Source organism: Copidosoma floridanum, unplaced genomic scaffold (genome assembly GCF_036245765.1).
Source record: "Copidosoma floridanum isolate Cflo_tuat_1 unplaced genomic scaffold, Cflo_Japanese_pri ptg000028l, whole genome shotgun sequence".
Lineage (NCBI taxonomy): Eukaryota > Metazoa > Arthropoda > Insecta > Hymenoptera > Encyrtidae > Copidosoma > Copidosoma floridanum.
In genome coordinates this window covers 1,354,706-1,379,955 of record NW_028321905.1, presented here as the reverse complement: position 1 = coordinate 1,379,955, position 25,250 = coordinate 1,354,706, and the positions used below count along the sequence as shown (strand labels likewise).

Genomic DNA, 25,250 nt, shown 5'->3' with positions numbered 1-25,250 from the left:
TTCTGCTCCAACCTTATTATTCGGAGGGAGTTATTGTTGGCGATACAATTTGATACAGCAAAGTTCATTTTATTGAAACAGAAACAAAAAAATTAACACACAGCACATCAGGCTAAAAAAAGTGATTTACCTCGAAGAATTGAATTCCTGCTCCTGGAAGTAAGTAAACTCTCTAGCTCATCAAGCGACAGAATATGCTTGGCTGGATGATGCAACTCTATTTGTGGCTCTTCTCTCTCCTTAACCTCAACCCCTTCCATTTCTTTTCCTACGTCATCATCTAGATGAACAAGCATATCCAGTAGCTGAAGATCTTCATTGTCCAAAGTGATGAGTCCTATGGTAGAGTTTCTATGCTGTCCGGGATTAACTGTCATTTGTCATTTTGTGCACTGAGAGCTATTTTCTGCTTTTTTTTTTGTATAAACGATGTGTAGCCTAGACCGTTGTATCATGTTGCTTACACATGAGTATTGTTGAAAAGACAGTTCCAGTAGCCTTCCAAGTCAGTTCTGGTCTTCACAACAGCTGTTTCGACACCCTTAGCTTTCTTAATCAGCTTTTTATTTTGCACGTGGATGCAATACATCTCACTCCGCAGCTAAATAAAGTTTGTTATAATAATACCACAGCATGCATCCTTCATCCACCCAATGACTTTCTTATTCATCAGAAATAGATTAAATTGATTGTTTAATGGGTAATCCGATGTGTCAAATCTCTCAATATCTTTTTCCATAATTTCATAACATTTTGACTGCAAATTTTATACATCAAGTTGTCTGTATTGGTATACAGAAATTTACACTTGCTAAATCGCTTCTTTATGTGTGGAAATCATATTTAAGGGTCTTTGTTATGCGTAGTACACTCAAACCAACATATATTGGTTTCTTACACGTATGTATATATATATTTTCGTACGTATGAAACTGTATAGCCACTAGATTGTTTTTAAATACGGAGTGACTGTGGAAATTCAGTCAGGATATGAGTGTTTCAGCAGTATAGCACCCATTTGTTCACGAGCTTGACCTCCCCTTATTTTCACTTATCCTCCATGGTCTTATAATACACAACGTTGATCGTAAGTTCGAATAAGAGTTTTTCAAACTCATTTATACTCTGCTTCTACTTTTTCGTATTAAGATGAATGCATGAGTTGAGCCATGGACTTTCTCTAAAACGTAGAACTCTATGAACTTTCTTGAGCACTAGCCCATAAATGAGAGCCTGCTTCAGGGCCTTGTAATTTATGACGTATCGCTTTTTATCATACAAAGTTGTTGTGAGCTTCTGCTGCTTGGAATGAGGTAAAGCCATATGTTATGGGCAGAGAGGTAAATCCTTTTAATCATCATGAATAGCTGTTTTAGTAATACCTGTGCCATCGCCCATTCATACAAATATTTTGCATCAAAGTACATAAGGTTTTTGTTTTCTTCCGCGCGATTATAGTCTTCATCCATGTACTTATTGCTGGCTTTGGTATCGCGGTTACAGCACTTACTAACACCTCCTCTGCTGCCATTCTTTACAAATAAACAAAAGCATGTTTATGTCGATGAGAAATTCTAATTACTCCAGTAAACTTGAGCACGGCCTCTCACGTTCAACCAGGTGTGGTGTAGTAATGTACTGGGTCTAGTTCATACGCAGCCATTAATATTGAGCGACAGTTTTCAAAGCTGTCTGCCAAGAGTACAACGTCAGTCTTCCAGTCTAGATCACAGTAGTCTCTCAGAGTTAAAATCTGGAATGTTCTCCAAACATTCTGCGTATGCTCATAGTTCTTGCAGGAAATATCACATTCGTTTAACTTACTGTAAAATTCTGCATTAAGAGAAGGAGGGCATGAATTAAAAACAAATCGATAAATCAAAAATTGATATCGTTTATATGCTTCGTGAATGAAATGTACCTACCCTTGTTCTCAGCTGTAAGATTGACATGTCCCTTGAAGTCTTTACTGATGGCCAACTCTTTGATGATTAAGAGTGAGTCATAGCCTGTTAGGTTGTAAAATATTATTAAAACAAATATTGAATTATTATAATTGATGTTGCAGCTTTCGTACGCAGCACGTCTAAATTTTCTTATTAAATGGCAATGATCTCGCACTTTCTTTTGATTTTTTTCAAACAAGTCAACGCAAATGTAACAAACTTTAGCTGATCCGAACTGATCATCTTCTGCTTGAGTCAAGTTCATAAGTCCCAGATTCTCATATCATTCTTACAGGTTACTTACAATGGTTTTCAGCTTTTGAATGAACCACTATGCTGGTGTATCCGCACCGTTTTCTCTTCGATAACTAGCATAGGATGATTTGATGTTGTCGAAGCTACATGCACGCACATCATCCTCTACAGGGTCAAGTAAAAACACAAAGTCCTCATAAATGATGTAAGGGACTTGTTTAGTAGAATTACAGTTTTTAAACTTAAGAATCTTGTTTCCTTTATTTGGTAACTTCATCCGACACTTGTTTACGTTTACATAATTAAGTTCATGGTTTTTTAACGTATCTCCAGAATGGAAAAAATCGAAAAATTCATCACAAACCCAACATTTTTGATTTCTCGTCAATATATCTGATCCATTACCAGTCTTGACAGATTTTAAATCCATTTATAATGGTCTTCTAGTTCTGGAGCGTTCTGATCTTCTTCTTTGTCATCTTCGTCAATCGAAAATATTGTAGAAGAAGCAAATTTACACGAATAATTTTTTTTACAGTTGATGTGACAAGGTGGAACTGTGTGCTTATAACCATATTCGTTTAGTACTTATACCAATTTCCTTTGAAAAAGTGGAAACTCTATTCTATGAAAGTTAAGTTCTATTTCATAGGGCTTCTAATGATTTACTCTATACAAATATGCAGTGGCTGGGTGTAGAGTAGATAAAATGTCCCATATAAACCATTTATGATCATAGTTTAACACATTCATGAATGATTTTCTTACCAGTACATCTTTTGGTACTTCAACATATGAACTTGCCTTCATTGGATTGAATTTATTTATATTTACTGTCAAACTGATTATCCGCTACAGGGTTGAACCAAAACTTCTTTCTTCGAACTTCTCTATCTCATGTATAATAGACTGTTTCATGTTTAAATCAAACCAATCGTCATCCATGTTTGTTGATTTCAAGACTTTACCATTCTCAGCATTTAAATGTTTTTGATCAATGACTTCAACATCATTACCATGTATCATGTACTCTGCGGCAAGCTCAAAATTAATGATAAAAGCATTGCGCTGTTCTATTGAGCACTCATGACTTTAGACACAGTAAGAACTAAAGCATTATCTAGGAAGGAAGCAATATTATTTGTCTATGATTGATTATCACACCAGTTTCTATACAATTCTTCAATGCTGAGGGCAAATCTATCCACTGCTTACTGGGACTATCTACACTTTTTTGCCCATCAACAGTATTTGGTACACTAGGATCATCTGTGCTATCAGTGTTTTGCACATTGATATGCACATCAAAATTGGTTGGTGCACTAGAATCATCACCACACTAAAATGCTCTGCACTGTAACAATATCTATATTTTGTTCACTACACTGCTACTCTGTAAGGTACCACTGTATTTTTCCTGTGGTTTTCTTCAGTAAACTGGTCAACTTGTTTTGGACGCAGCTCAAAGTAGCCGAGATGGATTGGCAGGATTACATTTTTTATCTAGATGATGACGTCAAAACATACTTTTTCAACGTTTCAAGAGCTTGATTTGTCAAATCCAACGCTGTTCGTAGATTGTCATCATCTGCTTCAGCAATCTGCCTTAAGGCCTTTTGCAGCAAAACTGTAGTGTATTAAAAGTACTGAATATTCATGATATCTACGAATAAAACGGAATATTATTAGAAGACAGAAGATAGTGGCGGTGGAGAAATCCATTATCCATCTACCAAATTTTGTAAATAATATGTTTTATAAAAAAATCTCCTAAGCATATGATAAATACTCAGCTCTAGAAAGGATAAATATAATTCTACTTATAGCTCTGACTCCCACTCTACTACTTAAAATGACAAAGTAAAATAAACATCGTTTGACAGTGCTAATAGCTCTGCTCACATTACCTCTTTGCACAGATTGAGCATCTTTGCATTTTCTCCTGACATTTTATGCTCACTACTCATCTCCACTCTTTAAAGTGTTGGTGAGAGTGTGGTATAAGCAGCCTTGACTCAACTTCTGAATTAAATCTATATAGTGGGGTTAAGGAGTAGGGATAATAGAGAGAAGGAATAACTAGGAGATGAAGAGTCCAGTCAGTTGCTAGATACTACTGAGGATGAAAGTGTCAAGCTACGACTCCGAGCACCAAACCTCCTAGTTCTCTTACCACTTCACTGTGCTGAGAAGTGGTGGGGATACAGAGTGGGGGAGAGTTAATGTAAAAAGCTGGCTAAAGCTAGAGAGCTAAGTTGTCAACAAACCAGCCAAGAGATAAGACCTCTTTGATAATGGACTACATCGTTGATGCTCAGGGCTTTAGAAGATCCTCCAATAATTTCATTTCCAAGGACCTCGTTGTTTTATCTTTAAAAAAAAATGCTCAACCAACAGTTTTTTTATTTTAATGCTCCATGTAAATAGTCAATTCTTTTGCATAAGAAATACATGGTAAATGGTTGGCATGGGAGAAATTTCAATAGTATACCCTGGGATTCGGAAAGTACATCTTTCTCCAGAGTGATTTTTGTCATTCAATATTTGTTAAGGAATGCCAAATTAAAGGGTTGGAGAAAAAGAACTGGCTGAAAAAGATACTACCTAAACAGTAAGTACTCTAATACACATCATTCATGAACTTCAAACTTAACATTGCTCTTTATGTTTCAGTCACATTTGCAATGCTGAAGATTTAGGATGCTTTGCTATTAGCAAAACCAATACAAAGTATAAAGCATGCTTTGCACATCAATTATACGCAAAACTAATTTGAGATTCTAAAAAGGCCACTGTACTAAAAGACGGGCTACTTAGCTCCAGAGATACAGTGAATACAATAAATCATGATACACTTGACTCTAATGATGATTTAATGAACCTTATAATATAATTTTTTTAAAAGATTAAAGAGAAGAAAAAACACAGTTCTTTATTGGTGGGGGAAGTGATAGGCCCTTATTACTTTTTTTTAACTAAAAAAACAATAGTAGTAAAGTCATGTTAAAGTTATTTTCAAGTAATTTGCAAGTTAACATTAAGTCACTCTTAGTTATCTGTTAGGGATTTTTCAGTTATCTTTGATCAATCTTTCAGTTTTTTAACAACATGGTCGGATAAGCCTAAATTTATTATTAAGACCGTATCTCATCGTAAGTCATCCTTAAGTTATCCTCAAGACATTTTGTGTCACACTTACTGCTATAAATAAATATTTAATTACGCTTTCGCACTTTGTTATCAATAGTAAGTTTTACATTAAACGAGACAGTACAACACAGATATGCTTAAATATTATTAAACGATGATATATTTACTAATATTTCGTCCGGACTGTAACTCAAGCCAGTAGCTGGGTAGTTGATCTTATTGCTTAGTTTCCTCTGTAACACTTAGAAAGGATGAAGTTTTCGAAATTTATCAACGGTTAATTTGTTTTCCTTGCTAGATTCACTCACCATTTTTAGGATTTAAGAAGCGTTTTACAAACACGCTCTTTATCACCAGATTCCCTTCTTTTGTTTTCTTAACAAAGAGTAGCAAACTTACTTATAATGATTTAGAAAGATTTTAGGCCAACAAAGCTCTAGGTAATAGTTCCTAGGTAATGTTAGAATATAGATAATATACAAAATAGATAAATGTTATGTTAGCGGTATAAGACTACAACTTATTATTCTTATAATGTATGTGTAACAAGGAACTTGTTTTGTACCACTACACTTTATAATAAAGGTTTAAAGAGTATTATTAGTACAGTAGAATAGAAACTATTATTTGTAGAAAAAATTTTATCATTTCATTTTATGACCTTTTTTGTGCGTAGAATAAAAGCATAAAGTAAGCTAATCACTAACGCTATCTATAGAAAAAATACCAGAGTAGGGTTTCGTTGTTTAGAAAACCTTATTAACTCTACCTATTAAAAATAAACCTTGACACCAAGATAAACTATACAAATACTGAATTTGGTTGTAGTCCTGACAGAATATTAGTAAATATATCATCGTCAAGTAATATTCAAGCATATCTAGTTAGTACTATTTCGCTTAATATAAAACTCACTTTTCATAACAAAGTACAAAAGGATATTTTAATTTTGTTTGTAGCGATTTAAGTTGTTGCTGTGAAGGTTACTTTACTTTACTTTGAAAAAAAGCCATATATATTTGTAGTATGGGCATTGCTTTAATTTTTAGCAGCATTACTGTATAGATGTTTCTGTGCATCCTTCTACAGTGATATTAATCTCTTAATTGACAGGCTACAGCGTTATCAAAACTTATTCATTCATTTGTGACGCCATCCATTATATAATAAAAGGTGTTCCGTAAGTCAAAAATAAATCATTACTCTGTGTAACGTTCCATCACATAATAAAAAAAATTAATTTAACAACAAAACGCAGGCCTAAATGTCTAAAACACTGTGTATATTATTAACAAGAACACAAGCACAACGACGAATTTATTTGCATGTATAAATTGACTATCAATAAGACTTCACAAGTATTATTCAAATATGTTTCTCATTTTTAGCTTCTACATTTCTTCTGTAAACAAAAATCAGCAAATCTTCTGAGAGTAATCCAGAAGGGTTTTGAGTTAACGAAAACCCTGGGAGTGGTATATTTGTTGCAAAAACATTCACGTTTTCATCTCTTAAAAAAAAATTTTAGTGATAGACGGGCTATGCGACCATATTTTGGTTGCATGAAAATAATGTAGAACCACTTAATTGCCTTTATTATCATCTCCTAGTATTGCGATGAATTACACTTTCACTAATGCTTCAACAACTTAATATCATTAAAATGCTCCTGAAGTATGCGGCATACAAATAAAAGAAAAATATTGTGTTGGTGGTGTAAGATTATGCCCCTGTCATATATAATGTATGTGCAACCAGAAAGTGATTTTTTATTCTAACAATGTGTAATACAGGTCCAATAAGTAGTGTAAAAACTTTATAACGAGCGCTGCAATTTTTTAAAAATCATGAATCAATCGAATTTTCAGCTACCTTGCGGGTGTATAAAAAAAGATAAACTATGCTTGTCAGGATATTTAATGCTGTTGGTCTCTAACAAACAAAAAGAAAATAGACTCTTTTTATTTTTTAGATAAGCAGTTTTATTTCATAGAAATCGTAACAAAATTCATCCATAATAGATTACAAAAGCATTTCTTCGCGATTACTCTAAAATGGTCGATAACAATTAAAAAAAAATAAATAAAAAATAAAAAAAATAAATAAAAAAATAAAGTACCGTTTTTGTACCGGACAACACAATTTTTGTTCAAGATATTTGTCCAAAATTGCAAGATTTTACTTTATATGGAGGTTATATCATTTGGACTACAAAAAGTCATAAAATGGATCCTCAAATGATTTAAGTATTATGAGTTATTTCATTGGCCGCTTGGCTTATCTTAAAAAATTTTGTAACACTCTTGATGCCGATATGCATATAACTTAGTATTCTTCAACAGTTATTTGTATGAAATGTAAAATGATAGTGATTCAACATGTTTAAGCTACGCAATAACTATTTAAACAATTTCTTCTAAATTGGCATGAGTTTTATGTCAAAAAGCAACGTACAATTTTTTTTTATATAATTTTTTTTCTTTTGTAGTTAATACAGAACATATCAAAATTACGAGTTTTTATTTATAGCCTTTGATAAGTTGTGTTTACTTCTAAAGCTTTTATTTGCGAAGATATTTACATGATTTTATTTTTCAATATGAACTCCTACTTCATCAAATATACTTACCTTAAGACATAGTGCGTAAAAAGTAACCTGAAATAAGAGTCTACTTAGGCAGCCAATAAAACGAAAGTCGGTCAAATGTTGAAGTACTTGCATATGAGAGTGGTCAACATACATTTTGTATAAACAATTTGTTTATTTACGTGTATTCTGAAGTAGACATATGCGGAAATTGACCGTCAAAATATGTCAGGTTACAAATAATTTTCACTGTTATGCTGACAATCAACACAAACCTAGTTCATTTACACAAAGGTCAAAATAATCGTGTTGACGTCAACATAACTCTTTCTACGTTAACATAAGTACTGTTATGATTTCTAAGTGTCTGCATAATGCCTTATTTACACACACGTACACGCGCGCGCGAGCGCACGCATATATATATATAAATATATATATATATTATGTTACGGGGTGCAGCCGATGCGGATATACAAGGCAGAATGATCGACCTCGACCAGGCCTGTGTTGCCCAGATACCCTCAGCGACACTCCCTGTACATAGTCTACGCGGGTCTCGTTCTTCGAGACTCTGCCGGGGCCAACTATCGCGGCAACCTTGATTGTCGTAGCCTCTCACAACTATCGTAAACACGGTACACGGAAAATCAGACACACTATGAAATCGCGAGTAATATTTTAAAATGAAAGAAATGTGTTCAATAAAATAGAATAAAATACAATAGTTACTCACGGGTGCGTGTGCGTGTGTGCACGCATGTCGAGCGCAAACTGGCGAGCCAGACAGATCTATGCGGGCTACTCGAGGGCCACTGCCCTTGACAAAAGACTATAGTCTATAAAGACTGTAGGTATACCTGCTGGCAGGTACTTACGGTGACGCTATTACGACTTCGCTGCCGCTGGGACGCTTTCATGGTGTGATGCGGCGTCATCGAGGAGCACCAGTTCAAGTCAGCAGGCGTCCCTGCTGATCAAGATGTAACGCCACTGTTCGTAGCTCGTCGCCTCGCTGCCTTCAGCCTATCGTCAACATCTCTCCCAATGCGCTCACGAAAACCAGGGGCACTACACCAACACTCCACTAGGACGTCGCGTCCAGAACAAACGCCGAGGACCATCTATCACCACCATCCATCGCAAAACAAAGAAAAATGCTTTTCGTGCAAAAGCCAAAACAATCGCTTCCGCGGAAAATGCCTCACGCACGCAACAAGACCCAAGCTAATCTGATATTTTTCCCCTTTTTCCTTGCTTTTCTCCCTCCCTGACCTACCTATACTCTATACTTCTCTTTTTTCTCTTTCTTGTTTTATGTCTGGTTAAAATAATTAGATTGTAACATATAGTTTTTTTCCATTGTTAACAAATATTTGCTCTATGTGTTTTATTTACTAATGATGCTTAATTACATGTTGGTGTATACATTTGTGCTGCAAAGGACATTAAATATTGATTCAGGCAATAGTTCTGGTGCCTGTATAGGACCAGTACACAGCCTGAGCTCAGATACATATCAAACTTTCAACCTTGCCTGTACAGAACCTACGCAGGCAAGCGCAGGAAAATTTCTATACGGGTGACGTGTCTTGGAATTGTAAAGTAGGTCATTAAATATTTAACGTTGTAATGGAAAAGGCATTTTTTGAATTTCACCAAAAAAAATGAAAATTAGGATATTCATGATGAAATTACAACAGAATTTCCTACATGAGGGAGAAGTTATAGAGTTATTATTATATCAGTCTATCTTGAAAACACAGAAACATGATTTTTGAAGTAATGAATTTAGATGAACCACTAAGTAAGTGGGAAATTTCTTTAGCAGGTTGGTTTCAATTAATTAAAGTCATAAAGTCAACGATTTTGCAAAAAATATTAAATATATTACGTAGTATTTCTTGGACAAAGAGAGGTACAGGTCAATTAACTTGATCTCGTGTCTACGTGTTTTCAAACAACTTTAATGCGCAATCTTAGAATTTTGTTACAAAAATATTTTATGTTGTGTCTCTACTAACAATTAGAAAATGAGTCACTTAAGTGAAAAAAAGACAAAACGTCGGGAGCAAAATGTTCCTAATTACAAAATAAAAAAATAAAGGATCTCACAACACAATTCTTCGCGTGATAATTTTTTATAATTTTTAATACCCTGTGATATTAGTTCACCAATATCTTAAAATAAAACAATAAAATGAAACTTAACTTACATCGGATTAATAAGCGCTTATTGAAACAAGAATATAAGAAAACAAAGTTAATTTTGCATTTCTAAATCCGTCTGTTCGGGAATGACCAGCGATTCCAAGAAATCGCCCGAACGTTAATCGTGAGTAGGGAAATTCTAATAAATCTAATAATGGATTTGTGATCACAAAACAATCTGTAAGGTACAAATTGTTTTTATTTAATATCTTTGAACTAAATTAACCTATTTATTAACAATTAACTAATAACTTTGCACAATCCAGCACGTATACTATAATATCAAATTATACAACATGTTTTTTAAACACAAGTCAATTCAAATAGGTAACTTATAAACAAAATAAGAGTACAACACAATATCTAACGGGATCTTGAAACCTCAACTACACGGTATTACAAAAGAACTATTCAAGTTAAATCGAAATTTCCTGGCATGAGATGAGGCACATCTGCGAGGCCACCACTAAGGGTTTTACTACTTCTACGATGAGGAATCGTCGTACATAAAAGATTCACGAACGACATTCCACCATTCGATTGCGATCTTTATTACTCACGGTTACCAGCCAGGACATAACGGGATGGTTTAGACTGGATCACCCACGAGACACACGATAACGACCTAGGATCGTTCTGCCAAAGGCTAGAACGATCGCTTGAGCTTGGCGAGCTCGTCGATGAAAAAGCTCCCGCTTTTTCTCGTACTCGCTTTTTTATTACGCCATCCCTCTTTATTATTCAAAGCCACCAACACCGCTAACTGTCTTCAACCATCCTCGCGTTTCCTCGCTTCTGGTCGTGGCCCTACGCGTACTTTTCGTATCCCTTCCCTATATCGGGACCCCGCAATATATTAATATGTCAGAATGTTCAGTTTTTGACAGTCAAATAATTAGGTAGGAAAGACAGCAACAAGTAAGAAAAAATATGACTACAGGTAGATTTAATCTTGCTTCTTCTAAAGACCTGGAGCATTTTTTAAAAATTAATATTGAATTTACAAAAAGGTGATTCCAGAAGGCTCTTGTGACCTACTAATAGTTATTCTGAAAACTTTGGGTTAAAACTTTCAAGTAGCACACGACAGCGCATTTTATTAACATGCATTTAACATACAGACTCTTACAGCTACACACTTCTAACGCAAATATCTCAACTTGTTTAACAATAATCAATGTTTTACTAGAGAAACTTTGTGAGATAAATGATTTTTTTCAAAATATTTATATTTTTTTAAAGAAAACAGGTTATTACAGTTGGACCACAACCAATATAATATAACGTTTCGAAGCTCAGCTTCATGAGAGTAATGTTGCGTTGAGTGAGCTTTGCAATCAAATATCTCAAATTTTTTCACGATAACGAACTAAAATGCGGATGCTGTTACATTAATCATATTATTTCAGTGAGGGTTGAATACATCACGATTCTTAAACTGGTGAAATTTTTGAGGAAGCGGTTACTAGTATGAGATCATTTAAAATCCAAAAATTTTTCATGTGATTTTTACTTTCGGAAAATATTGTTTAGTTATAACAAAAAAATTGTACTCATTCAGCTGAGCAACATTTTTAAGTCTGAAAAAAAGACATCTGAAAATTTTAATTTATCCATCCCTGTCAATAATTCTAAAGGAACAAATAATGACGCAGATAACATAACGTATCAATTCATTTTGTGAAGTACTTTTAAATCAGCACATTAAAAAGAAATATTTGTAATGCTCACTTATGCGTTATATCCGTAAGGATATGCTACAAATTTACTTTTTTTTCATAAAATTAAATCTATCATTGTCCATCAAATGCTGTGTATTCTGCATTACTACTGCACTCACTTTTATCTGATGAACTTAACTCAACATTTGTAAATTCATAAAAAGCTAAGAGAAAAATATAGCTATAAACATATGATGTATCAACTTGCCTTCTTGTCCCATAACTGCGCATGTGTGCGCAAGTTTAATACGCAGTTTTACAGAGACGCAAGCCAAAAATACCTCTGGGGCCACATTACATTTTGAGCCATCTCAGCTCTAGATACCAGAGCTGGTACAGCCGAGTACGAAGCCTGACGAGCATTTCCGGGCGGGTTACTTGGAAGATTCTCCTCTCTATGCTTTTGGGAGACTTCATGATATAAATAGCTTAAACCATAAATTCCATAACAATCAATTGACTTAAACTAATACACAACAAGCCAGATGTTATGGACTGCCAAAAATTTATAAGCCCACTTTTTCTTCTGAGACCCATTGTCTCATCTATAAATTTTTTCAATCCCTCTCCAGCTTCCATTATACGCGACTTTCTATATAATTATTTTAAAAAACTATCTTCCCATGTATACAATAGTTTTGATTTTATAAGAACAACGAACCATATAAATATTCCAGATAATTTTGTTTTTACATCCTCAGACGTTGTTTTACTTTTTACAAACATTTCACTTGGATCTGTTGTTAATAGTCTAAAGATAAGAGTCTTAAAAATCAACCAAATTTCCAAATTTTTCTTCCATGAAATAACATAATGCACGAAATTCCTGTTCAATAATACCTTCTTCCAATACAATGACAAATATTATAGCCAAATTTTTGGCAGTCCATTGGGCTCTCCACACTGACAGAAGAATTTATTAGTAATTATCATATGTTAACTATCAACTTAGGTATAATATGTATCCCACGTGATGCCATCTGACGAGGCACGGGTTCAACGTCAATGTGACGTTAGAATTTAAAAAATTATGAAGAAAATGTAACCTAATTTTCTGTTAATATATTTGTAAGTTGATAGTGAACAAATCCTTCTCTCAGTGCAGTATTACCACTATTTGCAGACATTGTTATGGAGGATCTTGAGGTAGAGGCTTTACGTACTCTTAAAGAGAAACATATTTGTGTACTCCTTATTTATAAACTTTATGTGAATGAGACAATTTTGAATATACAGAGACGAAGTAGACTTAGTTTAAAAGACTTTTAATACATTTGAAAAAAACATTCAATTCACGTGTAAGATTGAGTCCAACATTGCCATAAACTTTTTGGATACAACATTAAATAAATTCAATAGTAAAATTATTACTGACTGGTATATGAAACCTATGGCCTGAAATAGACTAATAAATTTTCAGTTTAACTATCATTTAGTTTTCAAAATTAATTTAGTATTTAATATAGTCGATCGTGCAATATTAATGTCTGACAAACTGTTTCATCGAAAAACAGTTATAAAGGTAAAAAGTATTTTAAGTAAAAATGACTAGACACAAACATTTTTTATAAAATTTAATAAAATCAGACTTCGACAAATTCAAAATAAATCTCTCGAACATTACACACACCACGTGCACAATACGATCAAAATAGCTATTCCATAAAATCCCTGGTTTTACAAAACCTATTCCAAAATTTTAAGAGAAACGAATTGTACGATCATATCCAAGAAATAAAAATAAACTTGACAAGGGAATAGTTTTAGGTAAAGATAAAATAAAAAAAAAATGGCATAGACAAATGTTGTGCATAACTTTACTTGTAAATTTTGTTCTGCTACATATGTGGGAGAAGCGAAAAGATCTCAAAAGAAGAGACTAACTAGTTAAGCATCAAAGTAATTTTGGAAGCTCTAAGTTTGTTGATGCTTTACACATAAAAGGATTCAATTATACCTTTGATTTCAGGAATTCAAAAATTTCAGATATTGAATCTAACAAAAAAAAAAATTATTTCAGAAATGTTATCACTCAACATCACTCAAATCATGTATATCAAATTAGCCTCTTTTCCTAATTGACTTAACAAGAGACTTGAAACAATTTTTTCAATTTTTTTGTATCTTGTTGTCTATTAATATTATTATTAAAATAATGTATATTTAAAATTTCGGAAAACAGGCGCTTTTTATAATTTTGTTTTGTGTCTAAAATTTTTATTTTATCAAAATTGAAGTTGTGTGTAGATTCAATGCTATGTTGTAATAGTACGGATGTATCCTTTTTTTTTCTCTATGTCTCTTTTATGCTCTGCCATTCTTAATTTTACAGCTCTCGATGTTTGACCGACATAATAGCAGTTGCAATTCACACGTGGTATGTCGTTAACGACATAATTTTTATCGAGTGGCTCGGTTACATCTTTTCCAAGTGAAAAGGTCGAATTATTTGTAGATTTGTTGATCGAATTAAATTTAGGACTTATGACGTTTTTCCAAGACATATCGAACTATGTACTAACAAACTTGATAATGTTACATTTTTAGTTTCTAATAGAACTTAAAAAGTGAATTAGCTATTTCTAAATTAGCTTTTTCTGAAAACATACTAAACATTAGTTTAGTCGTTAATACACTAGAAAATTTAAGTATGATGCATTCCTATATGTTCAATATTAAGGTCCTAAGATTTAAGTTTACGCGCTTGATTAAATCTACCAATCAGTCACTAGTACACCGAGTTTCAAGACAACAAATCGCAGTGCGCCGCGTTTCTTTAGTTAGTCAATAGCTGTGTAAAGTAAGCAGCGGCTTGCTCTTTAGATGTAGCTGCGCGATGTAATAGCCAGTTCGGACTCGGTCGTTGAGCAAGGTGCACGCACCTTTGCATGAGCACACACACACACATACACCTCTTTTCAAAGTTTTACACGCGCACTTTAACGATCAATTTACTGCCGTTCTTTATAACTCGATTACTCCTATTACTTTTCGTTTCGATTGTTCCGAATCTTTACCTCAGAAAAGTAAAGTGTTTGTATCAAAATTATTAATTTGGTGTTTCTATTCAATAAATACGTTTAATAGTGTTAAATACAAAATCAGTGTTATTTACTTAACATAGAAAGACATTCCCGCTCTGATACTCAACACTATAAATAATTTTTTATTATAATTTTTAAATAATTTAAACAAACAAACAACTAGATACGACTACTGTCTGGTTCTTGAAAAGTTTTTCAAATCTAAAATTATAATAAAAATTCAAGCTTCCTTACAACCATCTCAATCATCATACAAATCACGCTGTTCATCAAGTGTTTAAGTCAAAACATACACTGTAGGTAAAAAAACTACTTCAATACGCACAAATATACGATTTCAAAAACTGGATCCAAAATAATTATTTTCCAAGACAATTATCTTAAATTACAATTGTCTTGAAACAGTTGAAATGATTAATAAATAACTGAACTCATTTTATTCTTGGCACTTAGTAATTTAGATTTTACACCTAAAATGATATTTCGATATCTAATGTATACACATTTACGGAAATAATAGTTTTTTGCTCGAACAATTATATGTATTTAGAAAATTTTATAAACAATGATGATACAATAAATCATGGAAGAAATATTATAAGGTAGTAGAATGAAATTAAAACATCCTTAAAAAGGTGAGACCTTAACAGGTAGTAATTTTTTTAACGGCTTCCGGTTGTGTTACTTGTAAAACGTGGTTGTAGAAACAGTATTTTAGAAATTTTCTATACATAAAAACAACTAAAAAATCTGATTCATTACATCTAGTAGTGCCAGATCGCTACGAGATAAATTCGAGAAACAGACGTAGCCTCCACAGCGAAGCTTATATTTACTTCAGATTCGCATACTTGAATTTTCAACCAACAAAATATAATTATTTTTTTCAGTATGACTCATATAATTTAGATAAATTTAGCATTTGCAATCTTCATTTACAGCTTTACCAATATATATGGTTGAAAAAGTCGTTAGAAAAACTAAAATGAGACACGTGTATCTCAAAATTCTAAAAACAAGATTTTATTAGGCTCAATGTTTGCAAAATGGTTATATTATCAAGTTAGTTGCGGGCCACATTTTTCTAGTATAATGTAGATATGTGTGTTTTTTTAAAACAGTAGTTCTGCCAACAGTATGTGACGTTGGTCAAGGGTACTTTACAAGCTGACAATGTTTACAGCAAACAGAACTCAGCGTCATCTCTTAAAAAAATTGAATTTGTCATCCACAATACATTAGATAGTTGTTTATTAATATTGGAAGTCCCTTGTACCATTTCTATGGTCTTTGGAGGCGGTAAATACGTATCACCTACTTATTAAATAAATACATATTTTATTAAAAAAAAGAGTTTTGCCGCTTAATTGTACTATCTTCAATAGTTAATCAAGCCTCGTTCATTGACATAATTTGAAGCTCAAAGAGACAAAATGAAAAATGAGATGACAGACTGTTAAAATAACCATATTTTCTATTTTTCCTACCATATGTCACAAGGAAGAGCCACAATTATTATACTTAGTGATTAACATAATCATAAATAAAACAACTATTTACTTGATAAGTCATGCTACCTATAGTACAACACAGTATATAAATAATTACACAATAGATAAACAATTTTTTTTGTAGAGGTTGAGTTAAAAAAGGAGTTGAATGAGAATAAGACTTACTTTTACTAATTTCATTTAGATTTTTTGTAGGTAATAAATACTAATAAACTGTAGAAATTACGTAGTTATTTGATTTATTATGGTATACTGTAATTTGGAATATTTCGACTTTGTTCCTTTTTAAACAGTTGTTACAGTAAATCTATTAAAATGAATAATACTGAGGGTACTCGAACGTGTTTGGTTACAGAATGTTTTTTCCAAGAGTTATGTTAAAAATAAATTAACTCCATTCCTGTTATGAAAGTTAAAAAAATACTCAGAATTATTTAATAAAGTTATTAGTTTAAAAAAAAATCAAGCTAAACTTCTTCAAGCAAGTTTTAAATAGTTCTGTTGAATTTACTGCATTAAAAAATCAGTGATTCATAAGATTTTCTACTACATACGTTTGCGCAAGAACTTAGTTTATGCTGCAGCTAAAAGCACAAAGTGATGTCAACTTCATAAGACGCGATGTAATTAAAATAGGTTTCTTTTGCATAGTCAACCACTAGAAGTTAGCTTACTGGGCTGCTACCTACTCACAACCAGTATTCAGACACAAAGACTGGATGAAGATCCAAAAGAGATTCAAACCTTTGGAGCGCTTCTTATGCCTATCAAGATAGCTAAGAGTTTTCTTTCAACAAGACACCAAAATTTTTTAATGACATGGAAGGACTGATAATCAAAAGACCATAAATGATTAAATAAAACCCATCATGCTAGATTAGTAGTACTATTTCACTTAACTAGTGATTGATTAAGCACAATACTCTTCGTCGTTTACTTGTATCTTTAGTGTAGGGACTGTCTAAAATAAATTGGTAGGAATGCAATATCAAGAAGTGTAGCCAAAAATGTTTTGTCTAAGCTATATAATTAGCTTCTGAAATTACTTACAAAGTGCCACATAAACTATTTACTGGTTCTAATTTTGTGCGCAACGGACCCAGCTGCAATATTTATAAAGGCATGTTGACTCTTATATTCCACGCTACCACGAAAAACCAAAGGACAGATAGAACGGCAGCACTACAAATGATTATAAATAACATTATGAAATCTTCAGAGTGATAGATAAGGTGAAGTAGAATTAGATAAAGTAGCAAATAAATTTGTCAAGGAAAAAGTTAATTCATACTGAATTACATTCTCTACCTCTCACCTTATTTATTCGTGAGAAGCAGATAATACTTATGTCAAAGTGATTCGTATGAAATCTACAGGTGAAGAATACACAATTGATCGTTTAGCTCAAAAAACGGTAATAAAGTCACTAAGAATGCTCAGACTGGCTCTAAATAGGCACCTTATGGTAGTCGATAACTAAAGAAAAATCATGTCATTACAGAAAATAAGTAGGACAGTAGTTCGGATTGTTGTGCACGAACTTGAAACGCTGTCTAAGGAGACAAGTGATACTTTATTAAGTAACATCGAGTATAATAAAAGGAACCAGTCACATAAAATGTGTCCAAGAAGGAGCCACATCATCTTAAAAACTCCAGTTTCTACCCTCATTTACCGAATATTGCAAGCCTTATTTCTCTCTCTTGTCTTTTTATACAAGCATATAGTCTTGGAAAGTGTACAGTCCTGCATCGTGTCATTATTAATTAAAAAGTTTGAAACATCAGACTCAAATAATTGTGTGAATAGCATTATTCCCTAGATCTAGTGGTTGTGTGAATAAATTTTTGTAGCTCAGAACATGTTTCACAAGACTAAAGTTTTCGTTAAAGTTTTTGTCTTTTACTAAATGAAAAACGCTAGGATTCTAAAAATCAACTAGCAGTTCATCACAAAAGAGAGAGAGAGAATGAAGAAGAGAGAAAGAGAGCAGTGATCATTTGAGAAACATGGAATACAGAATCGACTCGGTCAATCCTAACTTACTCATTTTCTTTTCTCCTAGGGGACGTCATACATTATTAAGGCATTGGAGTACGAAGCATGAGATAATACAAAAAAAAAATTGTTATGATAAAGTTTTTAAGCAAACTGCAAATGATATTAAAGGAATGCACACAATAATTTCAGTCTACTTAAGTAACGTTACCGTAGATAATTAAATACATTTGTACTACATCATTTTTTCAGTAAAATAAGTTCTGTTTTATACATTCTACATACTATTTGATTATGAGAAAATATAACTTACTTGCAAAATTGAGGGATATTCGTAGGTATTATTGTTCATGCACCTGAAGTATAAGTCGGTGGTGTTGCATTCTTTACATGAACTAAGTATTAGTAACTGATCTGGAAACAATTCTTTTATATTTATGAGCTGCCTCTTGATATTAGAATCAATATTTAATTGCGCTGACAAAGCCACCCATTCGCTGAAAAATAGAAGTAAACAATTCAGTAATGCATAAAAGTTCTTGGAATCTAGCAGTCTAAGTCATAAATAAGCACCAGAAGAAACCGTCATATACAAAACTTCTGTATGGGTTACACCCTATGCTAATTAACAAACATTTTATAATAGTGTTGCATTGTTTTAAAAGTACCACAAAATATCTGAAAAATATTGTCAACCAACGATTATAACAAGACTTAAAACATGTTTTCTCCTTAATTCCAAACAGCTGCTTTAGGCTTGGCAACGAATTAGAAACGTATTTTCAATGATAAGCGACAATAACATTATGGTTACAGGAGCCGTGTTGGTTTAGTGTTAAGCATGCTTGGTACTGATACAACACCATTCTTAGAGATCATGGTTGAAATCCCAGTGAATGCAGATGCTTTTAAAAACTGTTTTCATCGGAGGGGGACTTTCTATGAAACCCTGTCTGTCCTTCAGAGTGATTCCAGGGGTTTTTCCTCGCCACCCCACAGGTCTTCAGGCGTAGATAAATGGGAAACAGTATTACGGCTATAGGTAAGGATCAGTGGATCCGATGCTAGACGCCGGGCAGGGAGCACCGGCCTTACCAGTAGAGAGTTGTCCCTGGAACATGGAACTTTTTCGGCGATGCTAATTTGCCTTGATCTGAATCTTGTTTAACCGGCAAGGAGTGTAAGATCCTCAGTTGCGAATTCTTCTCTAAGGTAAGCCTTATAGGCTCACTCATATTACAGCGTATACTCAGTAGCGAGTAGACCAAATATGCCCTTGCTGCAGAGAGTGCCAGTTTAACCGGCAAAGGATTTCACCGGAGGCAATCTCTTTGTGCCCATGGTATGATAGGTTATAGACTTACTAAAAGTTAAGGGGTTAGCGTCTAGCGCTTTTGCATAAACTAATATAGCTTTTTCTGTGCATAATGGCAAGTTTAAGGCTCTACACCCTTGTCAGAGTTAGCCCGTGGTGATCGCTCTGGAAGCTGATTGCATGAGTTAGTCATAAAGTTTCCGCAGCTTTTTAAGCTTAAGTTATAACAGCTCAGCTCACATAGGACTCCTGCAGAGGGCGTCAGAGGGTGCCAGCTGAAAGTTTGTTTTTTTCCCAGCAACAGGCTTCGGATGACGATTACGATAATGCGGCAGCTGATACGGACGTTGCGCTGGCATTATTCACCTTCACCTCAGCTCCCACACTGTGTGGAAGAGCACGCATCATGATTTCGACGTGCAAGTGTATTTGTGAAGGAGCTGTATACCCACAATATTTTTTGGGACGCCTCTATAAGTTGCCACTGTTACCACTGCCACAAAGGCGTCCTTCGTGAGATCATGATTTTAGCGTATGCTGATATGCACAGCCTGATTACATCCAGCACACTCTAGTTATCTGCGGACTAGTCAAGATTTTTATCTACCTTCAGCAGCTTGTCCACGATCGTGATAGGTCATTGGTCTTGATCAGAGTGTAAGATATACAAGTGGTCCCATGTAGGCATAATTTTTGTGAAGTATTTGTGCTGTTTCATTGAAAATCCAGCAGATAGTGCATGAGAGTCGAATTCTATACATAGTTATACTACCAATGTTAGCGAGCACCACCATATATAGTTATACTACTAGTGTCGACGAACACCAAATAATACTAGCGAAAGAAATACTGTGTCGTTTGCTACAAAAAAGATTCATTTACATGACAAGCCACTTAAATGACCTTGTTCCATAACGTATACAGACTTTCGTCATTGTTTGGCACACTAAATAATGTTGAGCCACTTTTATAGTATTCGACAACAATTTTTGTGCCCATTTTAATTAATTTATATTCAAATTAAGCCATACAAGTTTTATTATAATTTTACAATTATATTTATTATTTTTATTTTTCCCTTTGAAAGTGTTTATTGGCTCCAGGTGCTCGTTTGCTCAGGGTTCGTTTCCCATTCAACAACTGGTGCGAGAAAGTGGAAACGACACAAAATCGTTACAAAAATTTACCGTAGGTAATGTAAAAAATGGGACCACATGTATATCTTACACCGTGGTCTTCATTGTATTTTTAATATCTAAAAAGTGGCGAACTTTTTTGGTAGGTGGCAACAGCAGTATCATGGAATACCCTCTTATGTGCATCCCAACTATTCGAATATTCAGAGGCTCTCGAGAAATTAGCTGAGGCTCAAGACCGAGCTCAAATTGAATAAACTATGATACTCAATCGGCTAACCAAACACCTAGGTAGATACCTCGCGCCCTCTCGTGGTGTTTCATATTACCTAGTGATTCGTTGCGATTTTCGTCCTCATCTAATTATACCTAATGCACACGCACACGCCTGGAGATCTACTGCGACTCACGCCCTTCCTCGTGTGCACTCACACATGATAAGCAGTTCCCTCGTACCTGCTCGACCATCCGAACACCCCTGGCGATTCCGTCGTGCATTCGAGGATTCAAGCGCACTTCACGAGATACCACGCTGTACCTCGAACTGTCCCGTGCTATCTTACATTTTCTCGTACGCCGTCATGCTTGCTCGCGATACCCAGTGATACCGCAGCTTCTCTTGCACCACTTTTTGCTGCCTTTTCTGTGCTAGACACGTGCATGATAAAAATGCTTTTTTTACTGTTAAAAGCGTGGGACGAAATGGCACTTAACCCAGGCAAAGTTAGTGAATATTTGTACATTGTGCTGTATTCAACAACGTTCGTCAAAGTCTCCTTTAAGGGTAAGGACTCAAGTTGATACCCATCTTACAGTATTAGCATCTCTGATGATTGATGAGTCATCTGAATACAACTAGGGTACGCTTTTATTTTATACTTTCTTAACTTGGCATTTTTTAATGCTATGGAGCTCATTTATTGATATAAATGCGTGGAAATACCTGTTTTTGTATGCTTGAACTCAATATTATTATTTTTTCTTTATTTTGTGTACACAGAAACAACATGTAGAAACACGTGGAAGGCTCTTAGACTGCAGTTTTCGAAAGAGCTACAAAAGCAGCCTATCACAAAGTCAGGAGCTGTAGGGTCTAATTATCGATCATCATGGCCTCTGTACGAGAACATGGCATTTGTTAAATCATCTGTTGAAGCAGCTGCAAACTTTGGGAATATACCTGAAGATTTTTCGACACAGTCAAGTCAACTGTCCCAAAAGGCACAGTAGCAACTCCAAGGGTCATCTGAATCGTTCTTTGCCTAACATGTTCGACGATAAAGAAGGTATATTACCTTTTTCAAATCACCTCTTCTTCACACTGCTTTCGTCAATGACTTGAAGAGAATCCAGTTGTAGATAGAGATGGCTACTCTTGTAAAAAGTTATGCTTTTACAAGCGATGAAGATGATAATGGTGCGCTTATGACAAGTTTCTTTTTTATTTTTTTATTCTTTGCACTACATGTAATTAATTGTTGGATGTTATTCTTGTGGATTTGAAGATAAGACGTGGAACTTCTCGTCATAGTACACTAGAGGTTAAGTCTGAGTACCCTGCTCCATTCAAATGTTACTAATACAATGACTCGCAAAAGATTAAATCTAAACAGTATTTTCCACCAGATTGTCATTCTTACACTCCTTAGCAAAATGAAAAATTGAACACCATACTGTACACGATTATACCTCTGACCATAGCATATCTTAACTAAAATCAGAATATCGAACTCCATTCAGCATCCCCTGCAAATGCTCTTGTGCAAAGCCAGTGTCACAACAACCATCACGTACTCTCTCTACTGGAGGTTATTAATTTCATAAATTGTAAGACAGTTTAGATTTGTTGTCTGTCTGAGTATTGTTTTAGTGTATAAAAATTTTTTTTCTATTATGCATCACACGGCTGCAACCGTAATTCTGAAGGTAAAGGATGACATTTAAATGTTAGCAGGATCGATGATAATTACGGTGTTATCGTCATCTACGATAATGATGGTAACTTACCTGTCGTCACAAATAATTGCAAGAAAGAATAAAATTGATACCTTCTACGTGCATGCTTCATTTATTTTAAACTTACATTAACAAGCTGTGTCATATTAATCAGTTACTTACATTTTTATATTTTATTTAAGTCATATTTGTTAAAAGAATGGTACAAAGATGGCTAACTTATAATCCAAAGCTCCTATCAAGCAAAAATTTAAATTACGATTCCTTGGTTTCAGGTTTTTTTCAGTTGAACATAAACAGGGCCTTTGCTCTAAAGTTCTTTGCTTCATTGACTAAATTTAATTATTCAAAATATTTTTTTTTTTAATAACGAGATTTTTTTTTTTTTAATTAACTGAAAGTATAAACATTACTACTCAGTTGTATACAGACGTCTTAACCTAAAATTACTCTGTATATAATCATGTATTATGCTAAATACCAAAAGATCAGTCATAATATTCATGGGCAGTCTAATTATAAATAAATATTTTTTCATTACAACATGTTAATTTATATTTAATATTCCTAAACTTTCTATGCAAAACTAATTACGAAAAAAATGTAGGAATAGGGAATTTGAGCCTTTGAATGATCAATTACTTGATGTTGTGGCAATTTGCTGTTACTCGACGAATTGTTTTTTGATTATCATTGTCGTCAGAGCAGTATTCTTCATTTAACAAACAAAGAAACGTAATATTCGATTCCATCACCACTAAATGATGTTTGACATAATTTGTATCGTATAAATCAACAAAGAATAAAATTTGCGGTCTAATCTTGTGCTGATTACATTCAGTAACATAAGTTTTTAGCAAATCATTAAATCTACCAATATTAAAACTACTAAATGTTTGTCTAAATACGCACTTTACTTAATTATATTCGCAGCATCTTAGCTCATGTAAATTTTAAATGCCAGCTTCCTAACAAGGCACTAACCCTTCCAAAACCAACAAACAAAACTTCTTTAAAGCTCAATTAAATCTGCACATATATACGTCTCTAGCACAGAGAAGGCAGAAAAAAGAAGTGCGAGAGAAGCTGCGGCATAACTGGATATTGCAAACAAGCATGAGGGCATACGAGAAAACGTAAGATAGCACAGGAAAATACGAGGTACAACACAATATATCACGAAGTCCACTTGAATCCTTGAATGAATGAGGGAATCGCCAGGGGTGCACGAAGGCTCGAGCAGGTACAAAGAAATTGCCTATCACGTGATAGTGCACACAAAGGACCACGCAAGTCGCAGCAGATCTCCAGGCATGCGCGTGTGCACGAGGGATAATTAGATGAGTACGAAAATCGCAGAAAATTGCAAGGTAATATAAAACAGCACGAGAGGGTGTGAGGTATCTACCTATATGGTCGGTTAGCAGATCGAGTATTATAGTTCATTCAAGTCAGGCATGGTCTCAAGCCTTGGCTAATTTCTTAAGATCCTTTAAATGTTCGGATAGTCGGGATGCACATGCAAGTTGAGTTATTAAAACTTTTGCTTAAAAAGCTGCGACAATTTTAAGACTATCACATGCAATTAGCCTCAAGAGCAATCACAACGAGCCCACTCTGACAGGGGTGTCGAACCGCAAATTCGCTATTATGTGCAGCAAGAACTATTAGTTCATGAGAACGCACTACACGCTAACCCCTTCAACTTTTAGTAAGTCTTACTACTGTGAACGCAGCCTAAGGCGATTGGTTATTGGTAAATGGCTGCAGCAACATGCCCACACACATAGGTGGTGAGTGGGTGGCTCTGGCAACTAGGCCAGTAGACTATCGTAGTAACCAAGTAGAAGATATCAAAAAAAAAATAATAATTTTTTTTTTTAATGAAGAAAACACAACGGTTACAAGTGTTAATTGTATTTTGTAACATACATTTCGATTGTTTCTCTAATCCAAATGTAAAATATACCTTTATAGTACAAAAAATATCGTAAGTCAGAAATATATTTTTAAAGTCAGAATTTTATTTGGTTAGGTACCGATTTCGTTAAACATACGTCTGTACTTTAGAGCAGAACTCAAGGAAAAACAGCGCAGCGGGAAAAAGAAAGTAGGGTCGATAGGCGCGAGCATACAGCCACTGCCTCTCTCGCTCTCTTCTGCTCCTACTTTCTCTTACTTTCTTTACGCGTCTGAAATTGTGCGTGTCGCTGGCACTCGAGTCTCATCGTTTGCCTTCGGATTCGGCTACATATGTATAGTACGTATGTGGTGTTATGTACACTAGTATTGCCGTGTCGTAGTGTGTTACTGTGTGCAATCTGCACGTATACATGCACGTATGTATAGGTGTATAAGTGGTGTACAAATAGAATTACAGATTTAACCATGAAAGTGTGCATGTATGATAAGAGTGTGTT

General features: G+C 34.2%; 1 protein-coding gene across 1 annotated transcript in view; it reads right to left on the bottom strand.

Moving 5' to 3' along the window:
- sotv (exostosin glycosyltransferase sotv) overlaps positions 1-25,250 on the bottom strand; it is a 727,528-nt gene that overhangs the window by 626,999 nt on the left and 75,279 nt on the right. Inside the window, exon 3 of the mRNA XM_089595800.1 lies at positions 18,737-18,920. Coding sequence (XP_089451926.1) covers positions 18,737-18,920 — 184 coding nt within the window. The remainder of the gene's footprint in view (positions 1-18,736; positions 18,921-25,250) is intronic.